This window comes from Elephas maximus, chromosome 12, assembly GCF_024166365.1.
Source record: "Elephas maximus indicus isolate mEleMax1 chromosome 12, mEleMax1 primary haplotype, whole genome shotgun sequence".
Classification (NCBI taxonomy): domain Eukaryota; kingdom Metazoa; phylum Chordata; class Mammalia; order Proboscidea; family Elephantidae; genus Elephas; species Elephas maximus.
In genome coordinates, this window is record NC_064830.1 from 26,561,580 (window position 1) to 26,587,177 (window position 25,598).

Sequence of the window (25,598 nt, forward strand, 5' to 3'; positions counted from 1 at the left end):
TTAGGGTCTTTTTTCCTTCTCCTGCCCACAGAATACAAAAAAACCAAACCCTTTGCCATCAAGTCAGTCCAATTCATAGCAATCCTATAGGACAGAGTAGAACTGCCCCGTAGGGTTTCCGAGGAGCAGCTGGTGGATTCGAACTGTAGACCTTTTTGGTTAGCAGGCAAGCTCTTAACCATTAGTGCACCACCAGGGCTCTGTCCTGCCCACAGCAATTATCTATTTCTTTCACTTAAAATCTTCTTAGTTTACTATAGTCATTACTCTCTGCTGGTAAGAGATAAGATGATATGTGATTGGGAGTCAGGGGACCTGGATTCTGCAAATGGCAGCCATCAACTCACCATAGGCCTTTGGACCAAGTACATCCCCCTTTCTGAGCCTTGATTTCCTCATCTATAAAATGAGGAAATTAAATGAGATGATCTCTTAGACCCTATCCAGCCTAGGATTGTTCTGATACTGGGATGTGGTTGAATCTTACAAGTGTGTGTCTTCTACAGCTTTCCCAAACCGAGCCTCAGTCAGAACTCAGAGAATGAGCTAAAATCTATGATTGCACACCTGTTGTGCACCAGGCACTATTCTAGGTGCTGTAGGAGTTACTGCGCGGGGAACGATGGGTCCCCTCCCTTCAAGGCACTTAGGATCATGTAGGAGGAGGTACACATAACCAATTGTAAAGAGGCAGTGGGGGTAAATGTAATGATAGAGCTACTAAGTTTACGAGGACATAAGTGAAGGAGAAATTAATTCTGATCAGAGGGGGTACCAAAGAAGGTTTAGATGAGGAGATGGCACTTGAGTTGAGACTTAATGGTTGAGTAGGGCTTTAAAGAGAAGAAAAGTCATCATAGGTGGAAGTTGGAATGAGAAGAAAGGTAGAGACTAACAAGTGCACCGTGTGTGCATGGAACAGAGAGGCTCCAGCGCAGGGCATGGGGTGGGGTAAAAAATGAAACAGGAAACAAGGCTGGGACCAGATCACAGAAAGCCTAGGGTGGCAGGCTAAGAGTAAGCCTGCGTTTGGCACAGAGCCTTCTTTCCTAAGGTAGCAGGTGATTATTCTTCCTCACAGGAGTGCAAGTGGGACCTGAGGGAGACAGAGGTCCCTTTTCTCTAGAATGGTTGTTCTCAACCATGGGACACTTTGACAATGTCTGCAGCTATTTTTGATTGTCATGGCTGGCTTCTAGTGGGCAGTAGTGTAGGCTGCTAAACATCGAGCAATGCACAGGGCATCTCCTCCCAACAAACAATTAATCTGGTCTAAGATGTCAACGCTGCCAAGGTTCAGAAACCCCAATCTAGAAACTTATCTTGGAAAATGCTCTCAAAGGTAGTCTTCCCAGCTATTGAAATATCTCTGGGTCAAGTGTTTTAAAAGGGTTGTAGAGATTAGGACAGAAGGAGAAGACTGCTTGTATCAAGCCCCTAATAACCCTAGACACGAACTGTCCTTTCTGTTTTGCTCTGGTATTTCCCTAGAGCCCAGTTTCAATTGAGAGTATTGGAGAAATAGGTGTGATAGATATGTGTGGACTGCACTTTTATTAAGCTCTTATGTCTTCTCAGACAGAGTCAGTCTTTCCTACATCTGGCTTTCTGTTGAACCTTGTGTACACCTCTGCTTTGTCATGTGTCCTGTCTGTGATTGTTTTTCCCACAACAGTCTTTGTTCCTGCAGAGCTGGCCTGTGTCCTGCCATTATGCACTCCCAGGTCAGCATGAGGTCTGGCCCAGGGAGGTGCTTAGTAAGTGTGTAGTACGGGAAGGTGGGATGCATGTATGGATGGAGCAGAGACTTGGGCTGCACCTTCCTGGAGGTCATGCCCTTCTGAGTGAGAGGTCTTTCTCGTGAGGGGGACCATTGAGGATAAGCATTGGTGATTTCCTACAACCTGAGCATTTGATGGGGCACTTTGCAGCATTTGCAAAGCTTTCACAAGGGTGAAGGTTCTGGAGGGATAATCCCTGCTGCCACCAACAAGCATTTCCCTCAAGAGGACATTGTAGAGCTGATTTCCAGTGAAATTTAGCCATGGCCTTTGAAGCCAAACACTTGCATGGTGAGAACAACTCAGTGGTATGATCAAACTATGAAATGTATATGAAAATCAAGTTTTGAATAAAATTAACATCCCAGACCCCTGCAGGTGACAGCTTTTAGGACTTTGGCGGGAAGAGCTATATATAGAAATAGTGATTTTTTTTTTTTAAACATTGCACCAATTAGACAGCTAAAATACAAAAATGTTTAATTAAAAAGGTTACTTGATTTTTTCAGATGGATCTCTATATTCCAAACAAGCTGATATTTCTAAATCTTTTTTTTTTTTGTCTTAAAACTTTTCTCTTTCTTAGTTTTAAATAAAAATATTATTAAGCAATTTAGAGACAGGTCCTTTTACCACCCTAAAATATTAACGTCCAACTTAGAAGAATAGTAAGTAGGGTAGGAAGTGGATAGTTTGTGTTTGTCTATTCAGCAAATATTGACTAAATGCCATCTACATGCCAGGCACTCTTTTTGGCACTGGGATACAGCACAGCATGAGACAAAGTCCCTACCCTCATGGAGTTTGCAGATTAATGAGTTAGTCAAACAATTGAATATAACATTAGTGATAAGTGCTGTGAAGAAAAATAAAAGCAGAGCAAGGGGATAGTAGCCAGAGTGAGTGAGTGTGTATATGTGTATTTTATTTTAGAAAGCGTGGTCAAGGGCAGGGCCTTCTTGGGGAAGTGATATTTGAACAGACCTGAATAAGGTGAGGGAGCAAGCGAGCTCTGAAAATCTGGGGGACTAGTGCTCCAGGCAGAAGGAAGAGCAGGACAAATGCCCAGTGCAGGAATGAGCTGGGTGAGCTGAGGAATAGTAAGAACATCTGTGAGGTTAGCCAGGAGTGAGGGGAGGGGGCGGTAGGAGCAGATGGGGTTGGAGAGAAAGGCAGGGTCAAGTCTTAGAGACCTTTAGGCCATGGCAAAGAATTTGGATTATGTTCTGAGAGAGATGGTAAACCATTACAGGAGGGTTTTGAGCACGACCTGATTAAACTTTAAGTTTTCTTTGAGTACTGTGTGAAGGCTCGATTGGGGTGGGGGAGGCAAAAGTAGAAGTGGGGAGATGATTAAAGGCTGTTGCAGTAATGGAGGCAGTGGTGGTGTGGAGTAGCAGTGGAGGTGGTACTGTAAAAATGGCTTAGGGGCATTGTCTGACCTCCTATAACTTCACAAGGGGGAAGGAGAACCAAGGCTAACATAACAGCCCAAGGCTGATTCGTATGAGGCGTAGGTCAGACATGCCTCCTCTCTCTGCCATTTTTACCAATTCTAACACCAACCGTCCCTCCCACAGCACTCTCTACTTCTCTGCTGGGTTTAACAATTATTGCAATGGCCACACAGAACTCACAGACCATACTCATGTTTATGAGGTTTATTAGGGAAGTAACAGTTAAATTCAGGCACAGGAACAATCAAGATACAGTTCTTCCATCAGGATAGCCTCTTCCCAGCCGAGCTCAAAGGGACACTTCTCCCTGGTCCTCAGTCTCTGTCCAGAGGGACTCAGCTTTCTCTCTTCATGGAGTCGGAGGCCCACCACACCGTCTCTTGCTGCTGGGTCTCTCCTGCTGGTCTGTCCTTCCTTGGTGGTAGTGGGCTCCTCTCTGGTCTGGAATTGGCTCCCTTTTAAGGCAAAACTGACCAATCCCCTTGGTGGGCCACAATTACCCTATCATACAGTCCTGCCCAGTCACCTGGGTGGGAGTTACAAGACCATGGCTAGAAAGGCCACACACGAAAGTAATCAAGTTGTACTGCAGGTACTGAGGGGATGGTTTTGGAATAGGCATTGGTGGTGGAGCCGAGAGGACTTGCTAGTGGATTAAGGTGGGGAAGGTGGCTGTGAGAAAAAGTAGAAACCACTTGGGCTAATGAGAGTGTCATTTGTTGAGGTGGGGAAGGCTTCAAGGATGGTGTTTTTTTGATATACTGTGTTTAAGACGTAGGAGCCTGTTGGTGCAATGGTTAAGCGCTCAGCTGTAAATGGAAAGGTTGATGGTTTGAGCCTACCAACCACTCTGGAGGAGAAAACACCTGACGATCTCCTTCTGTAAAGATTTCTGCCTAGGAGACCCTATTTGTATTACAGGGTCACGCTATGTGCTGGAATCCTCTCGTAAGCACACAACACATTTAAGATAGTATTACGTATTTAATAAGTAATGTGGATTTTGCAGTTGGCTATATGGACCTGGAGTTTAGGAGAGGGATCTGGGCTGAAAACGTAAATTTGGGTGGTATCAGTGTATAATTGGTACTTTAAAAATTTTTCAATAAGTTAATATATTTGAAGTATTATTTAAACAAGTAACTAATATAAAAATAATATAATGAGTTGTAGTCCAGTTTTTATATACTAAACACTGAAAACTTGGTATATATTTTATACTTATAGCACATCTCATTTAGGCCACTGAATTTTCAATGATTAAAAAAAGTGAAATGTACGGTAGTCCTACTAAAGCAATACATTTGTGTTTAACAGAAAGATGTTTTACACTTCTGCAGTTTAGATGTGGCAGATAAGGCCATGGAAGTAGTGGAATCGCCTAGGGAGTGAGGGTAGTGAGAAGTGAGTCCTGGGACCCCGGGGCACTCCAGCCCTTCGAGCCTGGGTGGAGGAGATGGAAGCAGCAAAAATCTCTGAGAAGGAGTGGCCAGTGAGGAGGAGGGAACGAGGACATGTGGAGTCTGAAAGCCCAGCGCAGGAAGTGTCCCAGAGGAAGGAACCATGAGCTGTGTCAAATGCTACCGTGGAGTCTATTAATATGAGAGCTGAACTTGGGCTACTGGATTTGGCAAGATGGACGTCATTGGTGACCTTTACAAGGGCAGTGATGAAGTGGGAACAAAAGCCTGTTTGGAGTGAGCTGAGGAGAGAAAGTCAAGTGAAGAAGCAGAGTCAATGAATATAAACAGCCTTTTCTTGGAAGAATTTTGTTGTAAAGGGGTACCGAGAAATGGGATTTTAGCTGGAGAGGGTCCAAGGAGGTTTGTGTGTGTGTGTGTGTGTGTGTGTGTGTGTGTGTGTGTGATTGTTTTTGATTTGGTTTGTATTTAGGATGAGATGGGAGTGATTGCAGCATATTTATACACTGATAGGAATTATCCAGGAGAGAGGGGGGATTTGATGTTGTGTGTATGTGCTGAGGGCAGCGGAGGGAGTTGGGGGGGTGTGTCTCACTCTTGGAGTAGTCTGAATTGGCAGATGGGGTGGGATCCTGTGCACAAGCGGATGGGTGGCTCTAGTTAGGAGCAGGGACAAGGGAGTGTGATCTGTCCAGATGCAGGTAGGTTGGCCAGTCTGAAGATCTGAACCTCAGGTTCCCTGGCAATAAAGCAGGGAAGATACCTACCAAGCATGTCCTCGTGAGGATTAAATAAAGTGATGAATGTGAAAGTGCCTCGTAAATTACAGTGCAGTGTGTATAGGCCTGTTCCTCTACTGAAAATAAGATTTTGTATAACCTGGATTTTATTTGTGAGGCAGCATGCAACAATGCCATACTTCATGAAAATATATAAATCAGGGTTTGTGAATGGAAAAAGTCCCATTTTATGATTCCATTAAATATACATCTTTTTGTCTCATTTTCAGAAATGGATATAAGTTTCTCTACTGCTCTGCACGTGCTATCGGGATGGCGGACATGACGAGAGGGTACTTGCACTGGGTTAACGAGAGGGGCACGGTATTACCTCAAGGACCACTGCTGCTGAGCCCAAGCAGTCTCTTCTCTGCTTTGCACAGGTACTGCCCTCAGGTCCACCTCCCACTCCCAGACCTTTGGTCCAGTTCAGGCCTTTATTCCTCCTAACTGGAAGTTTTGCAAGAATAATCTTTTTTTCCCCATCCAATACGCATGCTCCAAATCAGGCAGCAGAAAAATCATTGTAAAATGCAGGCCCAGCCCTGCTGCTCCCTGCTGTCTACCATCCTGGGCCCTTCATGGCTCTCAGGATCAATTCCAGATTCATCAGCTCGTATAGCGTGACTCTTCATGACCTGACCCCACCCTCCTCTCCACGTTCTAAAATTCAGCCATCCGGAACTACCTCCATTTTCCAGAATGATATTCTCTGCTTTGAGTCTCTGCACATGCTGTTCCCCTTTTTTGGATAGCCCACCTTCTGTCCTGCACCCCCTTTGCTTTGCCCAGCTAAGTCTTAATAACCCTTTGAGAATCAACTTGTATCCACCTAATCTGAAACCCAGGCTGGATTAAGTGGCCCCTCTACCAACTGCCATCACCCACCTGACCTTGGGCTCCCGTAATAATTGTTCGCTTTACTCAGAGCTGTGATTACATTATTTATTTTAATGGTCCTCTAACAGCCACTAGCCAATTTCTGATTACCCGTCTCTCCCTTCACCTTTCTAGCCTTGTTCAAGGAAGCCAAACCAGTCTAGCCCTGGCCTCATTGGAGGGGAAGGGGGGAAGGGGAGGGAAACAAGGGACTTGCCCATAGCTTGAGGCCCAAAGCATAATCTAGTCTGGCTAACTACAGGACGTTGGTCCTGCTAAGGGGTAATTATAAGTATCGCATAATTGTATCGCTAAGACCCGCCAAACGGCTAAGACCTGCTGAATGGCTTTGACATGAATCTGCCTGAATTTGGGGGCCAGATTAGCTCCTTGCTGTTGTTAGCCATGGAAAAATCCAGAGAAGCCCAAAACACCATGTTGACTCTCCTTGAGTATTTTTCTTGAGCTCTGTAGATACCTGTTCCATCTGTGCTTTGTGTAAGGAGTCACTTTTTTCCTCTAGTAATGAGCTCACATTGAAACTTGTATGTTTTCGGGGGGAAATTCAGGCAAAAACCTATGGATTCTGCAGTGTGTTTCAAGCCCTAAGAGCTGTTGTAACAGCGTAGATGGCAGTAGATATCCAGGTATGTTAGTGGAGCGGTGTTCCTGAGTTATGTTGACGGTGTGCAACAAGCTGCTCATTAGCATATGTTAAGTATTAAGGCTTTGCTAGGGAAAGTGAAGTGTTGGACGTTATTACTCTGACATCCTGCCACTAAAGGTCAATTTAAAGCCGTCCTTGTTATTTTTTCCTTATTATTAATATCACTTTTTGCCTGTAAGGAATTATTAAAAAACAAAACAAAACAAAACACAAAGCCCTCACCATTTGCCCTCTACAGAGATAGAGGTGCTTCTCATGTCAAATGGCCAACAGCCTGGTCCTTTCTAGCTACAGTCTACCCAAAGCCATTGCACATGTTAACTGTTCTGTAGGTTTTCTAAAATTGTTGGCTAAGCCCACCAAGTCTGCCATGAACATGGATGGCCTTCCTTACTTGCGTTAGTTCCCTGTATTTTTTTGTTATGGGCTGCTGTAATGAAGGACCACAAAGTGAGTGGCTTTGAACAACAGAAATTTATTGTCTCACAGTTCTGGAGGCTAGTTGTTTGAATTCAGGGTGTCAGCTAGGCCATGCTGTCTCTGGAGGCTGCAGGGGGAAATCCTTTCTTGTCTCTCCCAGCTTCTGGTGCCTCCAGGTGTTCCTTAGCCTGTAAGTCCATCTTCACATGACAGTCACTGTCTCTTCTTTTTTTTTATTGTATGATCCCACTTACATGAAATGTCTAGAGTAGATAAATACATACAGAGTAGACTAGTGGTTACCATGGGCTAGGGAGGGGGAGAGAGGGAGCCACTGGTTATTGGGTACAGTTTCTGTCTGGGGTGATGAAAACGTTTTGGGAACAAGTCATGGTGATGGCTGCACAACACTGTGAGTGATCAGTGTCACTGAACTGTACACTTGAAAATGGTTAAAATGGCAAATTTTGTTACGTGTATTTTACCACACACGCACACACGCACACAAAAATGGTATTAGTCCAGGAGGATGCTGCAGCAGCAGGAGAAAGTCTGCAAGCAGAGATAAGAAACAGGTTCAGTAATAAAGAACAAGCAAGATGGCCTGGACAAGTGTAGGGGGGAAAGATCGCCTGGGGCAGGGGTTGAAAGTGGAAGGAAGTCTTTTCCGGAGGACTGTAAGCCTAGCCCATTCCGCTTAGAGAGAGCCAGTAAAGGTACCAAGTAAATTGGACACCTTCCCACAGGTAGAGCTGAGGTTCTCCTTAGGTTCCCTAGATGGAAAAAAATTTAATTTGCTTGGGGTTCAAATTGAGGAAGCAGTTTCCTGGACACCTTCCCATAGGTAGAGCTGAGGTTCTCCTTAGGTTCCCTAGATGGAAAAAAACTTAATTTGCTTGGGGTTCAAACTGAGGAAGCAGTTTCCCAAAATCATTCATCCACAACCACTTCTCCATTAAATTAGGTTCTGGAGCTCACCATTGCATGATGGGGAATCCAGCATCACTTTTTTTGGCATATTATGATTCCTCTTCCAAATTATGGAAATGCTGGTGGCATAGTGGTTAAGTGCTATGGCTGCTAACCAAGAAGTCGGTAGTTCAAATCCGCCAGGTGCTCCTTGGAAACTCTATGGGGCAGTTCTATTCTGTCCTATAGGGTCGCTAGGAGACGGAATCGACTGGACGGCAGTGGGTTTGGTTTGGTATTTTTTTATTCCAAATTATAATAGGTAGTATCCCAGAGTAGCATACAAAGTAGAGGTGGAAGGTGATATGAGTTTACATGGAGGGAAGCAATCAGAATTGGACTGTCTCAGGAGTGAAGAACCGAGATGGTAGACCTTCAGCTTCTGGAATAGTTGGGTAGCATTGCTTGAGAGACCTAGAAGACATCTTTGGGTTGAACAGTCTTCTAAGGAAACTGCTTCTAGTTAGGGTTTCTTTTTAACCAGCTGTCGCTCCTTGGAAAATCCTGGAGAGCCTTCGGAGCAGCTTGTATTCATTCAAATAATAACTGGCTGCCGGGCTGTTGGTTTTGATGGGGAAAGCTGGAAGGTAGCATGTTGAAAGACATCTTGGCTGCTGAAAAGGGGGTTCTCTACCCCCAGCGCTGACCCCAGCCCAGCATCACCGTTGACCTGACGGGGTACAGCTGAGTCCAAGATCTCTGTCTTCTTCTTCCATAAGGAGCGACTCACATGAGATCAGGACCCCTTCTATTGTAGTATGACCTCTGTTAACTGATAACATTTCCAAAGACCCTGGTTCCACACAGGGTCCCATTCATAGGTACCAAGGGTTCGGATTTCAACATAATCTCCTTGGGGGGCACAATTCAATTCATAACACCTATGGACAAGACACTTTAATTGGGTGCAGTTATGATTCTACAGCCAAGGTTTAAATCGGAATGAAGGAAAAGGAACATAGTGGGTGAATCTGCAGGTAACGTGGTCTGCAAAAATGAGATCTCAGCAGGGGCTGGCAGAGAGGGTCCTGAAGGGGGGCTCAGGAGCCCCAAGTTTTAATCATGTGTGGTGACTGCTTACCAGCATGACTGGAGTGATGGCTCAATTTTCTGAGCCTGTTTCCTCAACTGCCAAGTGAGGAGTTGGATTAGAAGATCCTAAGGGTCTTTTTCGACACTAAAATGCTGTGATTCTAGGAAATATGTCTAAAAAAAAAAAGGTTGAGAATTTTTTACACTCTTGGTTCTACAGCTGCTTCAGTTAAGGTAGAAATTGGATATGAGTCATGTGATCTTTTCAGTTACCACCCTGTTTGTTGTGGAGACAGCTATTCAGATGATTTTCATCAATACATGATGGCTACAGTATACGTTCTTAACAAGGATGGCTCCAGTCTTGCAAGTAGCCTTGGCGATGAGTTGAGCCGATGGTGAGGGTTGGACAAGTTAGCCTTTGCTGTAATTCCCATGACCTTGAGTTACTGAGCAGCGTTTAGCTTCTGGAGTTAGTTAGACAAAAACAGAGGCTGGCATCTGTCTGTGGGAAAGACATTATTCCGTAAGTAACTCAGTTTTCCCTTTGGTGTTCTGAGCTGCTCTGAGGCTTGGACAAGTGACATTTATTTGTTGCTAGAGTAAAATTACTAGTGGGATGAGGTGGATACCAGTGACTGTTTCCAAATTCAAATCAGCAAAGAGATTGGACGTGCTAAGGTAGAATCTGTATGGCGCGCTGCGGCGGTTCTCAGCAGCCCTCACTGCTCACTCCCTGGGGATCCGAACTACCAAACCGGGAGTCAGGCACCTTCAAAGCATTTGGTGGCAAGGGGCCACGGAGGTGTTTTCTTCCTGTGGACTGCTTACCTTCGGATACCGGCCTGCAGATATCTTCCTCCGTGTCCTCTACCATACCTCCTCTGTGTATATGTGTGTGTGTGTGTGATTAAAATAGGAAATTGAGTTTGGATATTTTTCCCCAATACATTGAAGTTTGAGACTTATACAAAAACAAACCAAAACAAAACAAAAAACCCATTACTGTAGAGTCTATTCTGACTCATAGCAGCCCTATAGGACAGAATAGAACTGCCCCATAGGGTTGCCAAGAAGGGGCTGGTAGCAGCTGAGCTGATTAGCAGCAGAGCTCTTAACCACTGCTCCACTAGGGCACCATTTATCTATCTCTAAGGGTTCTGATATGTAGAATGCAAGCCCCTCATTTTATTGTTAAGGAGGGCCTCAAAGCCCACACAAGTCGGTACAGAGCCAAGACCAGCCCTTGGGTCTTTTGACACTCAGTGTGGTGCTCTATCTTCATCATCATCGTCATTTAAATCCCATATTGAGTAGGTACAAAAGAATATTTCTTAAATATATGTGAGGAATAAAGGATAAGCTAACAGTGGACACCAGTGTCCCCACCCCCAGTTAAAGAGAAAGGACGGTACCATTACATATGAAGTCCTTAATTGCCTCATCCCTCCCCCCTCAGAAGGAGCCCTTGTTCCTGAATTTTATGTTAATCGTTCCTTGTTTTTCTTAATAGTTTTATCCCATATATTTGTGTGTATTATATGTTTGTAATCCCAACCCATATATTTAATTTTGCATGTTTGTGAACTTTATATAAATGGAAACGTTCTTCTGGAGCTTGCTTTTTTTGATCAGCATTATGTTCCCAAGATTGTTGAACGTAGCTGTAATTCATTCATTTTTTATGATTGCATAGCGCTCTGTTGCATGGCTCTACTACAGTTTATTTATCCATTTGCGTGTTGATGGGTATTTGAGTCATTTCCAGTTTTTGCTACTGTGAGCAGTGCTTCTCTGAACATTCTTGTAGTTGTCGGCTGGGGCGCCTGTGCAATAGCTGCTCTAAGGTCTATGCTTAAGAGTGGAATTGCTCGGTCATAGAGGTGCACGTCTTCAGCTTTACTAGGTAATTCCAAACTCTTTTCCAAGGTAGTTGTCATGGATTCAATTATGTCTCCCCAAAAACGTGTGTATCAATTTGGCTGAGCCATGATTCCCAATATTGTGTGGTTGTCCACCATTTCGTGATTGTAATTTTATGTTAAAGAGGATTAGGGTGGGATTGTAACACCACCCTTACTCAGGTCACCTCTCTGATCCAATGTAAAGGGAGTTTCCCTAGGGTGTGGCCTGCACCACCTTCTATCTTACAAAAGATGAAAACGAAGCAAGCAGAGAGTTGGAGACCTCATACTACCAAGAAAGCAGCTCGGGAGCAGAGTGTGTCCTTTGAACCCGGGGTCCCTGCGCCTGAGAAGGTCTTCGACCAGGGGAAGATTGAGGACAAGGACCTTCCTCCAGAGCCAACAGAGAAGGAAAACCTTCCCCTGGAGCTGATGCCCTGAATTTGAACTTTTAGACTACTTTACTGTGAAGAGATAAATTTCTTTTTGTTAACGCCATCCACTTCTGGTATTTCTGTTATCGCAGCAATAAATGACTAAGACAGTCATACACTGAACCAATGTGTGCACCCAGCAGCAGTGTCTAAGTGCTCTGTTTGTTCTGCTTTCTTGTCAAAACCCTGCCAGACTTTTACATTTCTGTCCATCTGGGAAGGTTGAAATGTCTCTTTTCATATGTTTATCGGCCATTTGGGCTGCTTCTTCCCTGAAGTGTCTGTTCAGATCTTTTACCCATTTTCTGTTGTGCTTTGTAAGACTATGTTATATAATCGTCTGTATACTTAGCCTATGTTGTGTTAGAAACGTCTTTTTCCAGTTATGGCTTTTGATGAACATAACATTCTTAGTTTCATGTAGTTGAACGTATCGTTCCTTCTGTGATCTGTGCTTTTTGTACGTTAAAAAATCCTTCCCTAACCTGTAGGCATAGTGATATTATTCTGTATTCTATTTAATGGTTTTGTCTTTCATATTTTGGTCTAGAATCCACTGGGAGCTGATTTTCATATATAGGGTGATGTTGTGTTGTCTTGTGCCATAGAGTCAATTCCTACTCCTAGCGACCCTATAGGACAGACTAGAACTGCCCCATAGGATTTCCTAGGCTGTGATCTTTGTAGGAGCACATCACCAGGTCTTTTCTGCCACAGAGCAGCTGGTGGGTTCAAACCTCCAACCTTTTGGTTTGCAGCCAAGCGCTTAACCATTGTGTCACCAGGGCTCCTTATATAGAATGAAATAGGGTCCAATGTCATTTTTTTTTTTCTATATATTCATTTGTCCCAGAACCATTGACTAAAAAGACCATCCTTTGTCTTCCGCTTTGAGGTACCATTGTGGTCGTAAATCAGCATCTGTGTGACCCTGTTTTTCTGGGCCCTCTGTTTTGTTCTATTGGCAAAGGGAGAGACAAATTGACCATTACCACACAGTCTATAAACTAGTATAAACTAAAAAAAACTCCCATTGCTGTTGAGTGGAATTCTGACTCCTAGCAACCCAGTAGGACAGAGAAGATCTGCCCCATAGGATTGCCAAGGCCCTAAGTCTACAGAAGTAGATTGCCACATCTTTCTCCTGCAGAGTGGCTGGTGAGTTAGAACCGCAGACCTTTTGGTTAGCAGCTGAGCACTTTAACCACTGAGCCACCAGGGCTCCTGTTAAACTACCATAGTTTTGTAATAATTCTTGAGTAAGTGCAGTAAGGCAGGCTTTTCAGCTTGCCATCATCAGAGGTATTTTGGCTATTCTTGCCCTTTGCTCATTGAAATTACTGTGAATCTGCATATCAATTTAGGAAGAAGTCTTTCTTAATATAATACTGAATCTTCCAACAAAAGAATATGATATATTTCTTCATTTATTTAGGTCTTCTCTGATATATTTCAGTGAAGTTATATAATTGAATTCATAAAGGCCTGGCACATTTTTTGTTAGGTTTATTCGTAGACATTTGCTGTTTTAAAATTCTATCTAAAATACAGTTTACAAAATTATGTTTTCTACCTATTTGTTTCTGATGCATGAAAATGCAGCTGGTTTTTGTACATTGATTTGGTTGCCCGCAACCTTATTACTCTCATTAGTACTGGTAATTCACCTGCAGGATCTTTGGGTTTTCTGTGTAGTTATTTTTTTGTGAATAATGATAATTTTTTTCCCCTCCTTTCCAGTCTTTATCAATTTTATTTATTTTTCTTACTTCACTACACTGGGTAGGACTTGCAGTACAGGGTTGAATTGAAATAGTGAGGGTGGCCACTGTTATTTCAGTATCAAATAGGATCTCTGATACAGGGTTATGAGTATTGCCTTCTGTTCCTGGTTTAAGAGTTTTCATCCTGTTTGGATGCTGAATTATATCAAATAGTCTTTCTGTATCTATTGAGGTGATCGTGTCTCTTTGCCTTTAATCTGCTCATGTATTATATTACGTTCACCAGTTTAAATAGTAAATTACTCTTGCATTCCTGTAATAAACCCAACTTTTATTCTCTCCTGGGGTCACTACGAGTTGGAATCGACTCAGTGGCACTGGGTTTTTGGGGTCAGTTTGCAGAGTTTGGGTGGTGGAAATGGTGTTTAGCGCTCAGCTGCTAACCTGTTAACCGAAAGGTTGACAATTCAAGTTCACCCAGAGGTACCTCAGAAGAAAGGCCTGGTGATCTACTGAAAAATCAATCATTAAAAACCCTATGTAGCATAGTTCTACTTTGACACACGGTGGGGGGCCATAATTTGGAATTGACTTGATGGCAATTGGTTTGTACTGGTTGGGGTCAGTTTGCATACGTGTATTTCCATTCACAAGTGAGATTGGCCCACATTTTGCTCATGCTGTTCGTTTTTAGGTTTTGTTTTTCAGGTTATGCGACCTTGTAAAATGAGTTTGGGAATGCTTCCTCTTTTTCTATGCTCTGGAATTGTTTCTTCAGTGAAATCACTTTGCCACAGTGGCTTTTTTTTTTTTGTGGGATGACTTTAATGTACTGATTCAATATCTATCTAGTGCTTTTTTTCGGGGGGGAGCTGACCGACACATAGTTAATTTTTGAAGTATGAACGTGTTCTTAGAGTCACGGCAACTTTTGAAAGTTAAAAATAATCGTCGCTGTTAAGGAAGCTTATCTTCTCATTCTGATGCACTGTTTACCTATTTATTTTAACAGAGAAGTGATTGAAAAGAAGCCAGAAAAGTTTAAAGTCCAATGTTTGACAGACATCAAAAACCTGTTTTTTCCAAACACAGAACCGTTTTACGCTGCTTTTGGAAACCGACCCGCTGTAAGTAAGAGATAGGATCTATCAGAGCTCTTGAAATGACTACCTTTCTTGACAGTAGTCATCTGAAATCCCTGCCCTGGAGCTTTAAATAAAGCCAGCTTCTCAGCCCACATCCTACAAGAAATAGCCTGGTAAAGAGCCACTTGCCTCCATCTAAAGGAAAGGAGAGTTTAAATTATTTCAGCAGCCCTAGTTTTCTTTAAAGCTCGGCAAGTTGGTTTCAGTTTGAAGCATGAGATGTGGGCTAGAAACTCCAAATGACCTGGTCTCACGTAGTTGCTCAATTTAAATGGCAAAGTGTAGCACATTCAGGTACCCTCTGAGTCACATGGCTACTTGCTTGCTAAATAAGTAAAACAGGAACATATAATAGGATTAGACCCTTTCTAGCAGAAGGAAATCCCAAAGCCAACCCTAAGCACAGTGGTAAACTCAGCATTTCAGTATAATGTAGTATTGTTTCATATGGTGTCACAAATACTTTGAGATTTTGTACGTACTGTCCAGATTTACCAGAAAGTTCAGCATTCTGGAGACCCTGTTTATCTTTCCACATACTCACCTGTAATACAAGGGTAAGTCAAAAAGTATTGCCACTAGGGTTCCAGTTCATAAGTGCACGGTTTTATTCCAAACAAAACGTGTTTAAACATGTTTCTGCAGTCAGTGGATGGTTGCAGACAAATTCTCTCAGTAATACCCTTGTCTTAGTCTTGTTAACAGTGCCTTCAAAAAAAAAAAAAAAACATACTTTTTGTGCTATGGGAAAACATGGTTTTGAGGTGAGGGCTAATATCCAATTTTTAATATAACTCAAGTGGACATCTTCTCAAATCATTGAAGCTTTGCAACAAATCTATGGGAATGCTGCCCCACATAAAACAGTTTGTAGATGGATCAAGCATTTTAGGGAAGGTCAGAAAGACTGCAGAGATGAGCCAAGAGAGGGAAGACTGCTCAGAAGGTTATGGCGACTGTTTTTTGGGATTCTGAAGGGGTAATCTTGATCGACTTTCTCGAAGAACATAGGATGATGACGGGTGCTTATTATGAAGACGTTTTAAGAAAATTGAAAACTGCATGGGTGAGAAAAAGGCCAGGAAAGTTGCCCTGAGGAATGTTTCCCATCATGACAACGCACCTGCTCATTCTTTGAGGGTACCAAGGGCTGTCCTTTGAGGACTTTGTTGGGAAACTTACCCCATTCGCCCCACAGCCCTGATCTTGCCCCTTCAGCTTCTTTGTGTTCCCAAAACTCAAAGAACATTTAGAAGGAGCATGATTTGAGTCCCTCGAGGATGCCAGAACTGCTGTTTTGACGTGGTGTAAATCGAACAGCACAAAATTCTTGGGGGAAGGGTTAGGGAGACGGAAACACAGCCTTCAGAAGTGTAAAGACCTAGACGGAGGATATGTTGAGAAACAATAGCTTCACGTTTTGATATTTTTGTTTAATAAAGGTTTCTGTGATTTTGTGGAGCCCTGGTGGCATAGTGGTTAAGAGTTTGGCTGCTAACCGAAAGGTCGGCAGTTCAAATCCTCCAGTTGCTCCTTGGAAACCCTGTGGGACAGCTCTACTCTGTCCTGTAGGGTTGTTATGAGTTGTAATTGACTCGACAGCAACAGGTTATGGGTTATGATTTTGTAGCAATACTTTTTTTTAAATTGTGCTTTAAGTAAAAGTTTACAAATTAAGTCAGTCTCTCATATAAAAATTTATATACACCTTGCTATATACTCCTAATTACTCTCCCCCTAATGAGACAGCACACTCCTTCCCTCCACTTTCTCTTTTCATTTCCATTCAGCCAGCTTCTGACCCCCTCTGCCCTCTCATCTCCTCTTCAGATAGTAGATGCCAACATAGTCTCACATGTTGTAGCAATACTTTTTGACTTACTCTCGTATAGTTGGGTGCTAATTACCCAAGTAGAAAATTCTCTTACCTTTGAAATCATGACACAGAAAATGGGTCAGGGAATAACATTAAGGAATGTTAAAGCTGCAGGGGATGTGATAGGTTATCTACTCTTTGACTCGGTTCTTGAACAAATGAGAGAACTGAGGCCCAGAGAAGGTAATGAATTTAATAGTTCTACATCAAAGGATATTCTTTCTCTGTAATACTTGGAGGCAAAATGTGGTTAAGGAAAATTTTATCATGTTGTAGAAAATCAGTACTATCATGTATTTGTTTTTACAGTTTTCTAATTAACCCTTTCAATAACCTTTACCAAATATAGGATGTGTATTCGTACAAGCAAGTAGGAGTGTCTTTGAATAGAATATTCACCGTCAACCCCAAAGGAGAACTAGTACAGGAGCATGCAAAGACCAACATCTCCTCGTGAGTACTGGGAACGTTTTACGTTGTTACTTTATTGTTCCTACTGTTGCTCTCCCTTTACTCTGGAATGGTGTTTTACAGTTTATAGTATACCTTTTTAGTACTTGTTGCCTGGATTTCAGTCTTTAATTCCTGTAATGAAAAATATATTTGACTTCTTGTATTTTTTCCAAGACTTAATTTTTGGACAACTGAAATGAAATCAGCATCCCTCTGGGTCTAAAGTTGAGGGCAGTGGTTAGATTCTGCCACAGCAGGGGACTGAATGAATTTGAGAATTTGTGAGGTAGATTTGCCAAGTTAGTTTTGAAACCCTAGCATGTGACTTAGGAATTTAACCAGATTGAAATGTCACATGAAGCTGTATTTAAAGATGAGGGGCTGTTTATCTCTTCACAGGCTGACCTGTCATAATGGTCTTACCAGAAACCTTGTTGTGTAATTATAAGAATTCCTCTGACATTTTTGGTCAACACCCAGTTTCTGTGAGTCAGAGGGCTAAATTGGATAACTATTCTTAAGGAGGCATTCTAATTGGCTGTGGAGTCACTCTTGACTCTAAAATGCCTCATTTTGTATCCTTAACTTCTTAGGAAAAAAAAAAAACGCATTGCCGTCAAGTTGATTCCAACTTGTAGCAACCCTATAGGACAGAGTAGAACTGCCCCAGAGAGTTTCCAAGGAGTGCCTGGTAGATAACTTCTTAGAATGGAGAACATTTCCACATTCTGTGAGAGGTGTATTAGGGCGTTTTGCCCACTGGGTGATGTCAGCCCATGCAGACAGGTGTCATTCTGCCTGGTCCATTTCAGAGGCTGGACCTCCTTTGGCCAGGTCTATACAGACATGGAAAATAGCCTCTGGCCTGAGTGACCCCAGGGCCCCTCCAGAGCCTTCCTTAAATGGCAGAGCTAGTTTGGTTCTAGTGGTTTCCTAGGGATTGGTCTTCTGTAGACACCTCATGTCATTTCAAGTTGAGTAGAAATGTAGATTCCCTCCAGAACACATCACTTTCAACATGACCCTCATACCAGTCGGAGTCTCCTAACTCAGCAGTTACAGGCCTGGGGGAGCCCTGGGGCCTGCCCTGGACAAGGCTCCTCCCCCATAGTCATGCTGATACCAAAGCAGTTCTCAGGGTATGTGGGGAGACAGGGGAAGGTGGAGCCAAGACCCTCTTCCGTCTTTGACCATGTAAGTCAGTGCCGGGCTGCTTTGTGATCCTCAGAACAACAGCAGGGACTCTATTCCTTTCTTAACCCTGTCCTTGTAATTTCTTCCCCCTCCTTGGTTAAAAATGTCTACCCCTGGCTGTGTCAGAGGTTCCTCCCCCAACATGGAAGGCTTTCCTTGGTGTGGAAAAGAGCTAGGGGATTTCTGTGGAGGGTCCAAAAGACCTCTCAGCCAATAGGGTGCTGCCTGGAAATGGCCAGGAAGTCTGCCTAGATAGCAGACAAGTGGCAGCCTTGCCACCAGGTACATGGACAGGGGGATTCCAGCATCCGAGGCTTTGGCCTAGAAGGCCTGTGAAGGTACCATTTGCAGGTATTCTGGAATTAAGATGCGTGCTTTGCTCATGGCATGGCCTAGCGTGGATCTCTGTATGAGAGAAGACTGTTTTATATATTGCCAAAGAACATTTTTATCTGATGCACAGGCTGAGAGATGTGATTGTCTCCTCTCCAGGGAGGCACACACATTTCTCTGGCATTGAACTTAGTACTGAACCACTTCTAAGCCAAGTAGGTACGTGCCCCTCAGAATCTGGGACCCTGTCGCAGAAGTCATCTGAGGTGTCTTTGGCTGAATACGGACCCACACAGGATGGGGAGGTTTAGTGCTTTTTTTCTTTTGCATTTGTGAATGTCAGTATGTGAGTCCCGCGTGTGTTGCAGAAGCCCTGTGTGTGGAGGGTGGGCCAGAAAGAGGCTCATAGATGGAGCTTGGGCTCTGCCGCTGAGGGCGTGTGAAGGTGACTCTGGGTCTGGTACCTACCGCAGCCTGGCAACGGGCTGCTACCTGTAGAAGGACCAACCTCCTGTTGCCACAAAACTCAAACAAATAGGCCTTAAAGCCGGGGGTGTTTATTCTATTTTATTCATTTGTTTTAATCCTCAGAAAAGACATAATGCTTGCTTATTGAGAGAAGTTTTTCCCATTTTGTGCAAGCACAATATTTCTCATAAGTCCTTTATTAAATGTACATATTCATTCTTATTTAGTAAGTGATTTTATGTCTCAGAACATGTTAGTTCCTGGAGTTTGGATTTTAAAAGCCCCTCCCAGCTTCTTAGGAAATCAGAACTGGAAAGGGACCCAGTGACTGTCAAGAAGGAGGCTGCGGGTGTACAGGAGAGGGCTGGGCAAGTCAGCATTTCAGGTCGGAGGCACCCGGCAGTCTGAAAATGTGTGTTCTTTAGCAACTTTACTTTTTTGTAATACAAACCAAAATAACTAATATCCAGTATCTTCTTTAAGATGTTTAGAGAACAGAGTAAGAGAGTATCAAGAGAGTGTTTAGAAATAGTGATCTAGTCCAGCCCTACATGCGGAAAGATGTGGCTTCTGAGGCCCAGAGAGGGCAAGACATTTGTCCAAGGTTGCACAGCAAGGAAGTCAGGAGTAGATGCTAGGTCTTCTGACCCTCATGGCAGCCAGGACTTTTTTCTCTAAGGCATGTTAAAATTTATTGTCGAATACATTTAGTGAGTGCCTAATATGGGCCAGGCATTGTTGCATAAGATATTTTATTCAATTCTCATATTAACACTGTGGCACAGTTTTCATTTTTCTTCTTTTACAATTGTGGAGATTGAGCCTTAGAGAGATTAAGCCATTTTCACAGGATTGCACAGCTGGTAAGTGGCAGACCTAAAGATCAAATCCATGTCTCCTTAGGCTCAGGGTCTGGTGTTTGCTCATTGTACAGTAAAGCAATCTGTTCGGTGTCCAAAGGTATATTTCATCTGTGATTCTTTCTTGTTGATAGCCTGTATGTGTCCTCCTTGGCAGGTGGCTGTCCACTCACCGAGTCGTTTCCTCTGTCTTCCCTTGCTTCTGCCCTGTTCTCCTTCATCTTTCTGTTGTGGCAAAGCCAAGTCCCGCTTTTTTCCACAAAGCCTTCTCGGACCCCTTTGCATATTCTGATTGCTTCTCTGATATCCTATTAGTTTAATATGAAATTATTCTAGAACTACTTCCAATGTGTTAAGTAGGTGGTCAGCTGACAACGCTGGGTGCATGGTGGTGCTCCCTGTGGTTGGAGTCCGCTGGCCCTCAGTGGCAATGATGATTTCCGTTTTCCTTCTAGGTACGTGAGACTCTGTGAAGTGGTTGACCACGTTTTCCCATTACTGAAAAGAAGCCATTCTTCAGACTTTCCCTGTTCAGATACTTTCAGTAATTTCACCTTTTGGAGAGAGCCACTGCCGCCTTTTGAAAACCAGGATGTTCGTTCTCCCTCCACCTAAAACACACCAAGCAGCCTCTTGACGTCAAAGTGGAAGACTGGGCATTACACATTAAAGGATAGGTTTTGTGAACCGTGGAGCTGGAACTCAGGAGACTGACGTGCAGTCATTTGCTTAAGGACGGAAAGAATTTAGAAGCGTCTCCCCTTCCCTCACTCCCCTGGGGGAGGGGTGACATTCCTAAGGGAAACATGGAGGGTGTTTTACAGGCCAGGAATAGGGCTGCGTTCATAATGTGGAAAGCATCCCTTGGCTTTGACCGAAAGCCAGTTCCAACATGGCATTCCCAGCCTGCTCCCATGGTTATCTGTTCACGTGCAATATGGGCCTATGAAACCCAAGCAGAGGGTGACTGTCCGTGGGCTGTCCCCGCTGATGGCAGTGTCAGCTGAGGAGAGCCAGATATGTAGGAGTTTTGGTAAAGATTGAGGCAGGGGCCACACTTTATTTATAGCAGTGTCTCTGCCACCTTTTTTTGCACAGGGCAGGGAAGGGCCGTGTAATCTGAATCTGAGGCCTCTTTGAAGAGAATCCAAACCCCAAACTGCACTGGCTCTGGGCTTTGGCCTTGTGAATGGTCCCTTGCAGTATTTGCCTATTGGTCTGATTTTGGGGTGATAAGTTCTTCTTTAATTCCTTTGGTTAAAGATAACCTAAGTAATTGGCATATCCCTCCCCTCCCTGATTCCTGTGGCTAAAGGCTGGAATATTTATGCCTTAATGCATCTGTGGCAGGTGTTTTATTTAGAACGTGCTTTATCTAGCTCTCTAGAACTTTGCAATGCCTTAATTGAAAATTATAGTCAATATTTCTAAGGCAGTATTTTGAATCAGTTCAACGCTCTGCCAGCATCCTTTTATCTAGCAAGGTGGTACTGAAAGTGCGGACTTGAACGGAGCTTATGCCAAATGATAACAAAGTCGATTTTTATTGGGAGCCTTCAAAAGCAGTTGGTTGGTTTTCAGAAAATAGTTTCAAGAAGTTTAACTTATATTCTTTGTTAGGTATGATTTATTACTCTGATTGGATTGCTGTTATCAACCTTTTAGCCATATTCTATTCCAACTGTACTTAATAAATTAAAAAAAAATATGTGTTGGACTATCCAAAGAGCCTTATTCTGTATATTTCGTAAGATTGACCCTCTTTTGGAGTTTAAGAGGAATACTTTTTTTGTTCTTAGTCCTTTTCCTCAGGTTAAAGGCAAATGGATATGTAATAATTTGAGCGACATTTTTTTAAGCTCATAGACGGTGATTCTTTTACGTGTTTATTAAATTGGCTTATGGAGAGAACGCTTGGGAAAGTGAAAATTATTTTGGTAAAAGATTTTGCTTTACTTTTTGAAGTATTATTTTTTAACGAGTGTTACACTCCAGTGATTGAAGAGCTTCCGTATTTAAATTGCGTTGTTCGGGTCCCCGGAGGAACAAAATGGAACTGACTGATGAAATTTTACTCTTTCTGTGAAAGAAAATCTCTGAGGTGTTGCCTTCGTTGTGATTGGTGGTCTCTGTGAGCAAGGAAAGCTTTTACTCAAGGTTCACGTGGACATACAGAGAAAGGCAAACGTACCTGTGTGCAGGTGATCCCCGATTTGTGTAGGAACACAAACATGCGTGTGCAGATTCCCTTTTGGGGATTAAAAACAAACAATATTTTTAATTGGCATTAAAAATATTTTTACAGATAGTTCTACCCTCAGTACTCTGGGCTTCATTGGTGACCTTGAGGAACTACATTAATTCTTTCTGTCACGAGGGTACTTTTGAGTGACATCTGACTGACATGAACTAAATATAAGTTCATGGTCCTGCAAAGGCTCACATAGTTTCTCCCTCGAGCCTGGGAATAACTTCGGCCGAGAGATTAGGTAGAGTATCCCTGGCATAATTTGCCCCTCCTCAGGACAACCAGCTGTAGTCCACACTCCCAAGTGGATGTTTGAGAGCGTGCAACTTTGGACGGTGACTTTTGTGTACCTTAAAATTCCACCCCACTGCACTCTGAAACAGGGCATGCCGCCGAGAAAGTCACACTCAGATCTCCATCTCTGTACCCACGAATGTGCGAGAATGCTTGTCTGTGCCTGCAAGACTATAACCCAGTAACCCCATGGTTACACGCTAGGAAGCTGTATTTGGACCACATGTTTCAAAGTTGCCCCATGGAAATGAATCACATTGTATGTGATGAAGAGCACATAGACAGCACAAACCTGGTACGTTGGAGAACAGTGATAACACCCTCAAAGAGAATTCCCTTTTCAATTTTAGGTTTGGATCGCCACTTTAAATATATTTATTTGCCACATATGTTCTGTATTTGTATATGCTGGTGCAGTGATACAAATCATTGTAATACTTCCTTGTGTTGCGCTGGATGCAAAGTTAGACAATATTGTAATAAATGAGACTGATGAAAGAATTCTCTGAAAATCAGGCGTGTGAATTTTAAATAGTTCTTGGTAAGTTATTACCCTGCCGATTTTCTAGTGTGTAGTCTCAAGCATATGATTTTATTTTCTCTTCCCCAAAACCTTTAAGGCTATGAACTGTTCAATATTTGGAATAAAAGAGCTTGTCTTTTCTCATTCTTTTAGATTTATGATGGTACAATCTCCCTGTGCCCGTGAGAGGGAAAGAGGGATGAAAGAAGAGAGGAGAGGGCTGCCCCTCTGGGCACGCCCTACTCTGATGGGAACGATTCAGGAGCCTGCAGGCGTCAGTTCAACGTTGTCCATCAAGTGCCTCTCAGGCCTGGCCTAGAATCTCTGTTTAACGCGTAGCTGTTCCGGAAGGGGGTTCCCTTGCCTCACATGCACTGCCCTCAGTTTTTGGGCTCCTGACTTCTCTGTTGGATACCCCAGATTAGTTTTTCATTCTGAATTAATGAATCCAAATCTTTGACTGGTTCACTCCTATAAACTGAAAACTATCATAGTTCCTATTGATTTTGTGTGTTGCCCACATGGCCTGAGCCTTCCTGTTGATATACCTGCATCAGCCTAAGTGTCTTTGGAACAAATGGAAGGCTGTCGGTCCTAAAATGCTTAAAACATAGTTATATGAGGTACCAGGCTAAGCTCCTTATGAAACCCAAATCCAAAACAGTTCATCTCTGGGCATATGTAGAATTAATGCTTGTGTATCTTCAAAACAAACTCTAAGTTGGAGCTGAACATCACAGATTTATTCTAACTCTGGTTTTCAGTTTCTAGGCTCTTTTATCTGTACAATAAAAATGAATATAAATGTTTGTCTGTGGCCTGTTTATTCACATATGCTCTCATGGTTTTTCATCCCTCTTCTTATCTTGGTACCACTAGGCTATGCTGTTTCCATTCAGCTCTGTGGGCAGCTCCCACATATGCAGGGGAAACTAGTCCAGGAGCCTGAATGTCACCAGAGTCTCAGCTGTAATCACCTGAGTATGTAAAGTATTTCATAGCCACCACCCGACTCAACAACCCTTTCATTCAGAGGCCAAGGAGCGTTGAGAATGGGGTCACTCACCATCAGCCTTGGGGGTCAAAGTGCCCTTTCCTATAAGAGGTCATAAATGCTGCCCTGTTACCATCCTGGCATAAGAGACTAGTTATGGAGGAAAGTTAACATGTAGACCCCGCTGTAAAATACTGAAAAACAAACTTGTAGAACGCTCATCCTAGCAGGAGTCTCCTAACCAGCTGTGCGGGAGGAGCTTGGATGCACCCCCATTCACATCTTACTCATACCTTCCCTTTGCACATCTGTATTTTATCCTCAGACTGGGGGGGGGGTTCGAGTGGGAGCAAGACTACTCCTGCTGCCCTGGCGGCGGGGTAGGAGAGCATCCTGTCTCTGCCTTAAGTATTGAGAAGCTGGTGAACATGCTGCTAGGTTTTCCTCCTTCCCCCTTCTGACTGTCACCACTGGTGCAAGGTTTGAAGCCAGGTGAAGGGCATGGTGCCTAAAGGAAATGGGACTGTGAGCAGGCAGAAGATGACCCTGGAAGTCAATGGGCACAAAATGGCCACCTGCGGGCACAGATCAGTGTGTGTCTGGCAGCACAGCTTTTCAAAACCTTTGAACGGGAATGTTCTCAGGTGGAGCATGCTCTCTCCATTTTGACAAAAGGCTCCTCCCTGTAAGCGCTATACTTGGAGACCAGCCAGGGTTGTGGATTAGGTTGTGGGCAGAAGGGGAGTTCCTTAAGAGAACTGTTTGGGTATCAAAGTATCTCAGTGGCCCTGAGATTGGACCAGTCTGAGGTCAAACATCACTCACTGACTTGGAAGAGGGAGCACTTTGCAGCTGTTTGGTCAGGTCTGAGCTATTTAGATCAGTGATTCTCACAGCATGGTCTTCGTACCTGCAGCTTCAGCACCACCAGGGAGCTTGTTAGAAATACCAATTTTTTGGGCTCTGCTCTAGACTGAAGGAGCCCTGGTAGCACAATGGTTAAGTGCTTGGCTGCTAACTTAAAGGTTGGTAGTTCGAACCCACCCAGTGGCTCCATAAGAGAAAGACCTGGCAATCTGCTTCTGTAAAGATTACAGCCTAGAAAACTCTATGGGGCATTTCTACTTTGTCACATGGTGTCTTTATAAGTCACCCAACAACAACACAACCCTAGACTTGGAGTCCCAGGGTGGTGCAAACCGTTAATGTGGTTGACTGCTAACCAACAGGTTGGTGGTTCAAGTCTACCCAGAGGCGCCTTGGAAGAAAGGCCTGGCGATCTACGTCTGAAAAACCAGCCACTGAACACCCTGTGGAGCACAGTTCTACTCTGACACACATGGGGTTGCCATGAGTCAGAATCCACTCAGCAGCAACTGATTTTTTACCCCAGACCTACTGAATCAGACTGGGGGTGGGGCCCAGCCATCCGTTTTAATGAGCCCTCCAGGGGATTCTTACTCGGCTCAAGAGTGAGAAGCACTGTTTTAGATGATAAACCCAGCTCCAGGGGTCCTGTGCCCTGGTAGCTTGACTGGCCGTTTCACCCCAGCTTTGCCCTCTTGTATTACTGCAGCTCATATTTTACTTTAAAAAAGTACCCAGTGGCATGAAAGCGGTACACTCAGTGGCCCGGCTACAGTGAATACTAACTGCCTTGAGCTTGCACAGGTAGGGTCTGCAGCAAGAGGGAACCCCCTGGAGAGACCACCTTGTCTCAACCTGTGTCCTGGCCCAGAGCTG

The 25,598-nt window shown here is 43.6% G+C and overlaps 1 protein-coding gene across 7 annotated transcripts in view; it reads left to right on the forward strand.

The window, feature by feature from the left end:
* The window catches only part of LPIN1 (lipin 1), a 94,574-nt gene extending 70,912 nt beyond the window's left edge, over positions 1–23,662 (forward strand). For all 7 annotated transcript variants that reach the window (XM_049902682.1, XM_049902680.1, XM_049902683.1 and 4 more), the window contains 4 exons: positions 5,669–5,821; positions 14,480–14,594; positions 16,838–16,941; positions 20,252–23,662. In XM_049902682.1, the coding sequence (XP_049758639.1) occupies positions 5,669–5,821; positions 14,480–14,594; positions 16,838–16,941; positions 20,252–20,411 (532 nt within the window). In that variant the 3' untranslated portion in view covers positions 20,412–23,662. The remainder of the gene's footprint in view (positions 1–5,668; positions 5,822–14,479; positions 14,595–16,837; positions 16,942–20,251) is intronic.
* The last annotated feature ends 1,936 nt before the right edge of the window (positions 23,663–25,598 follow it).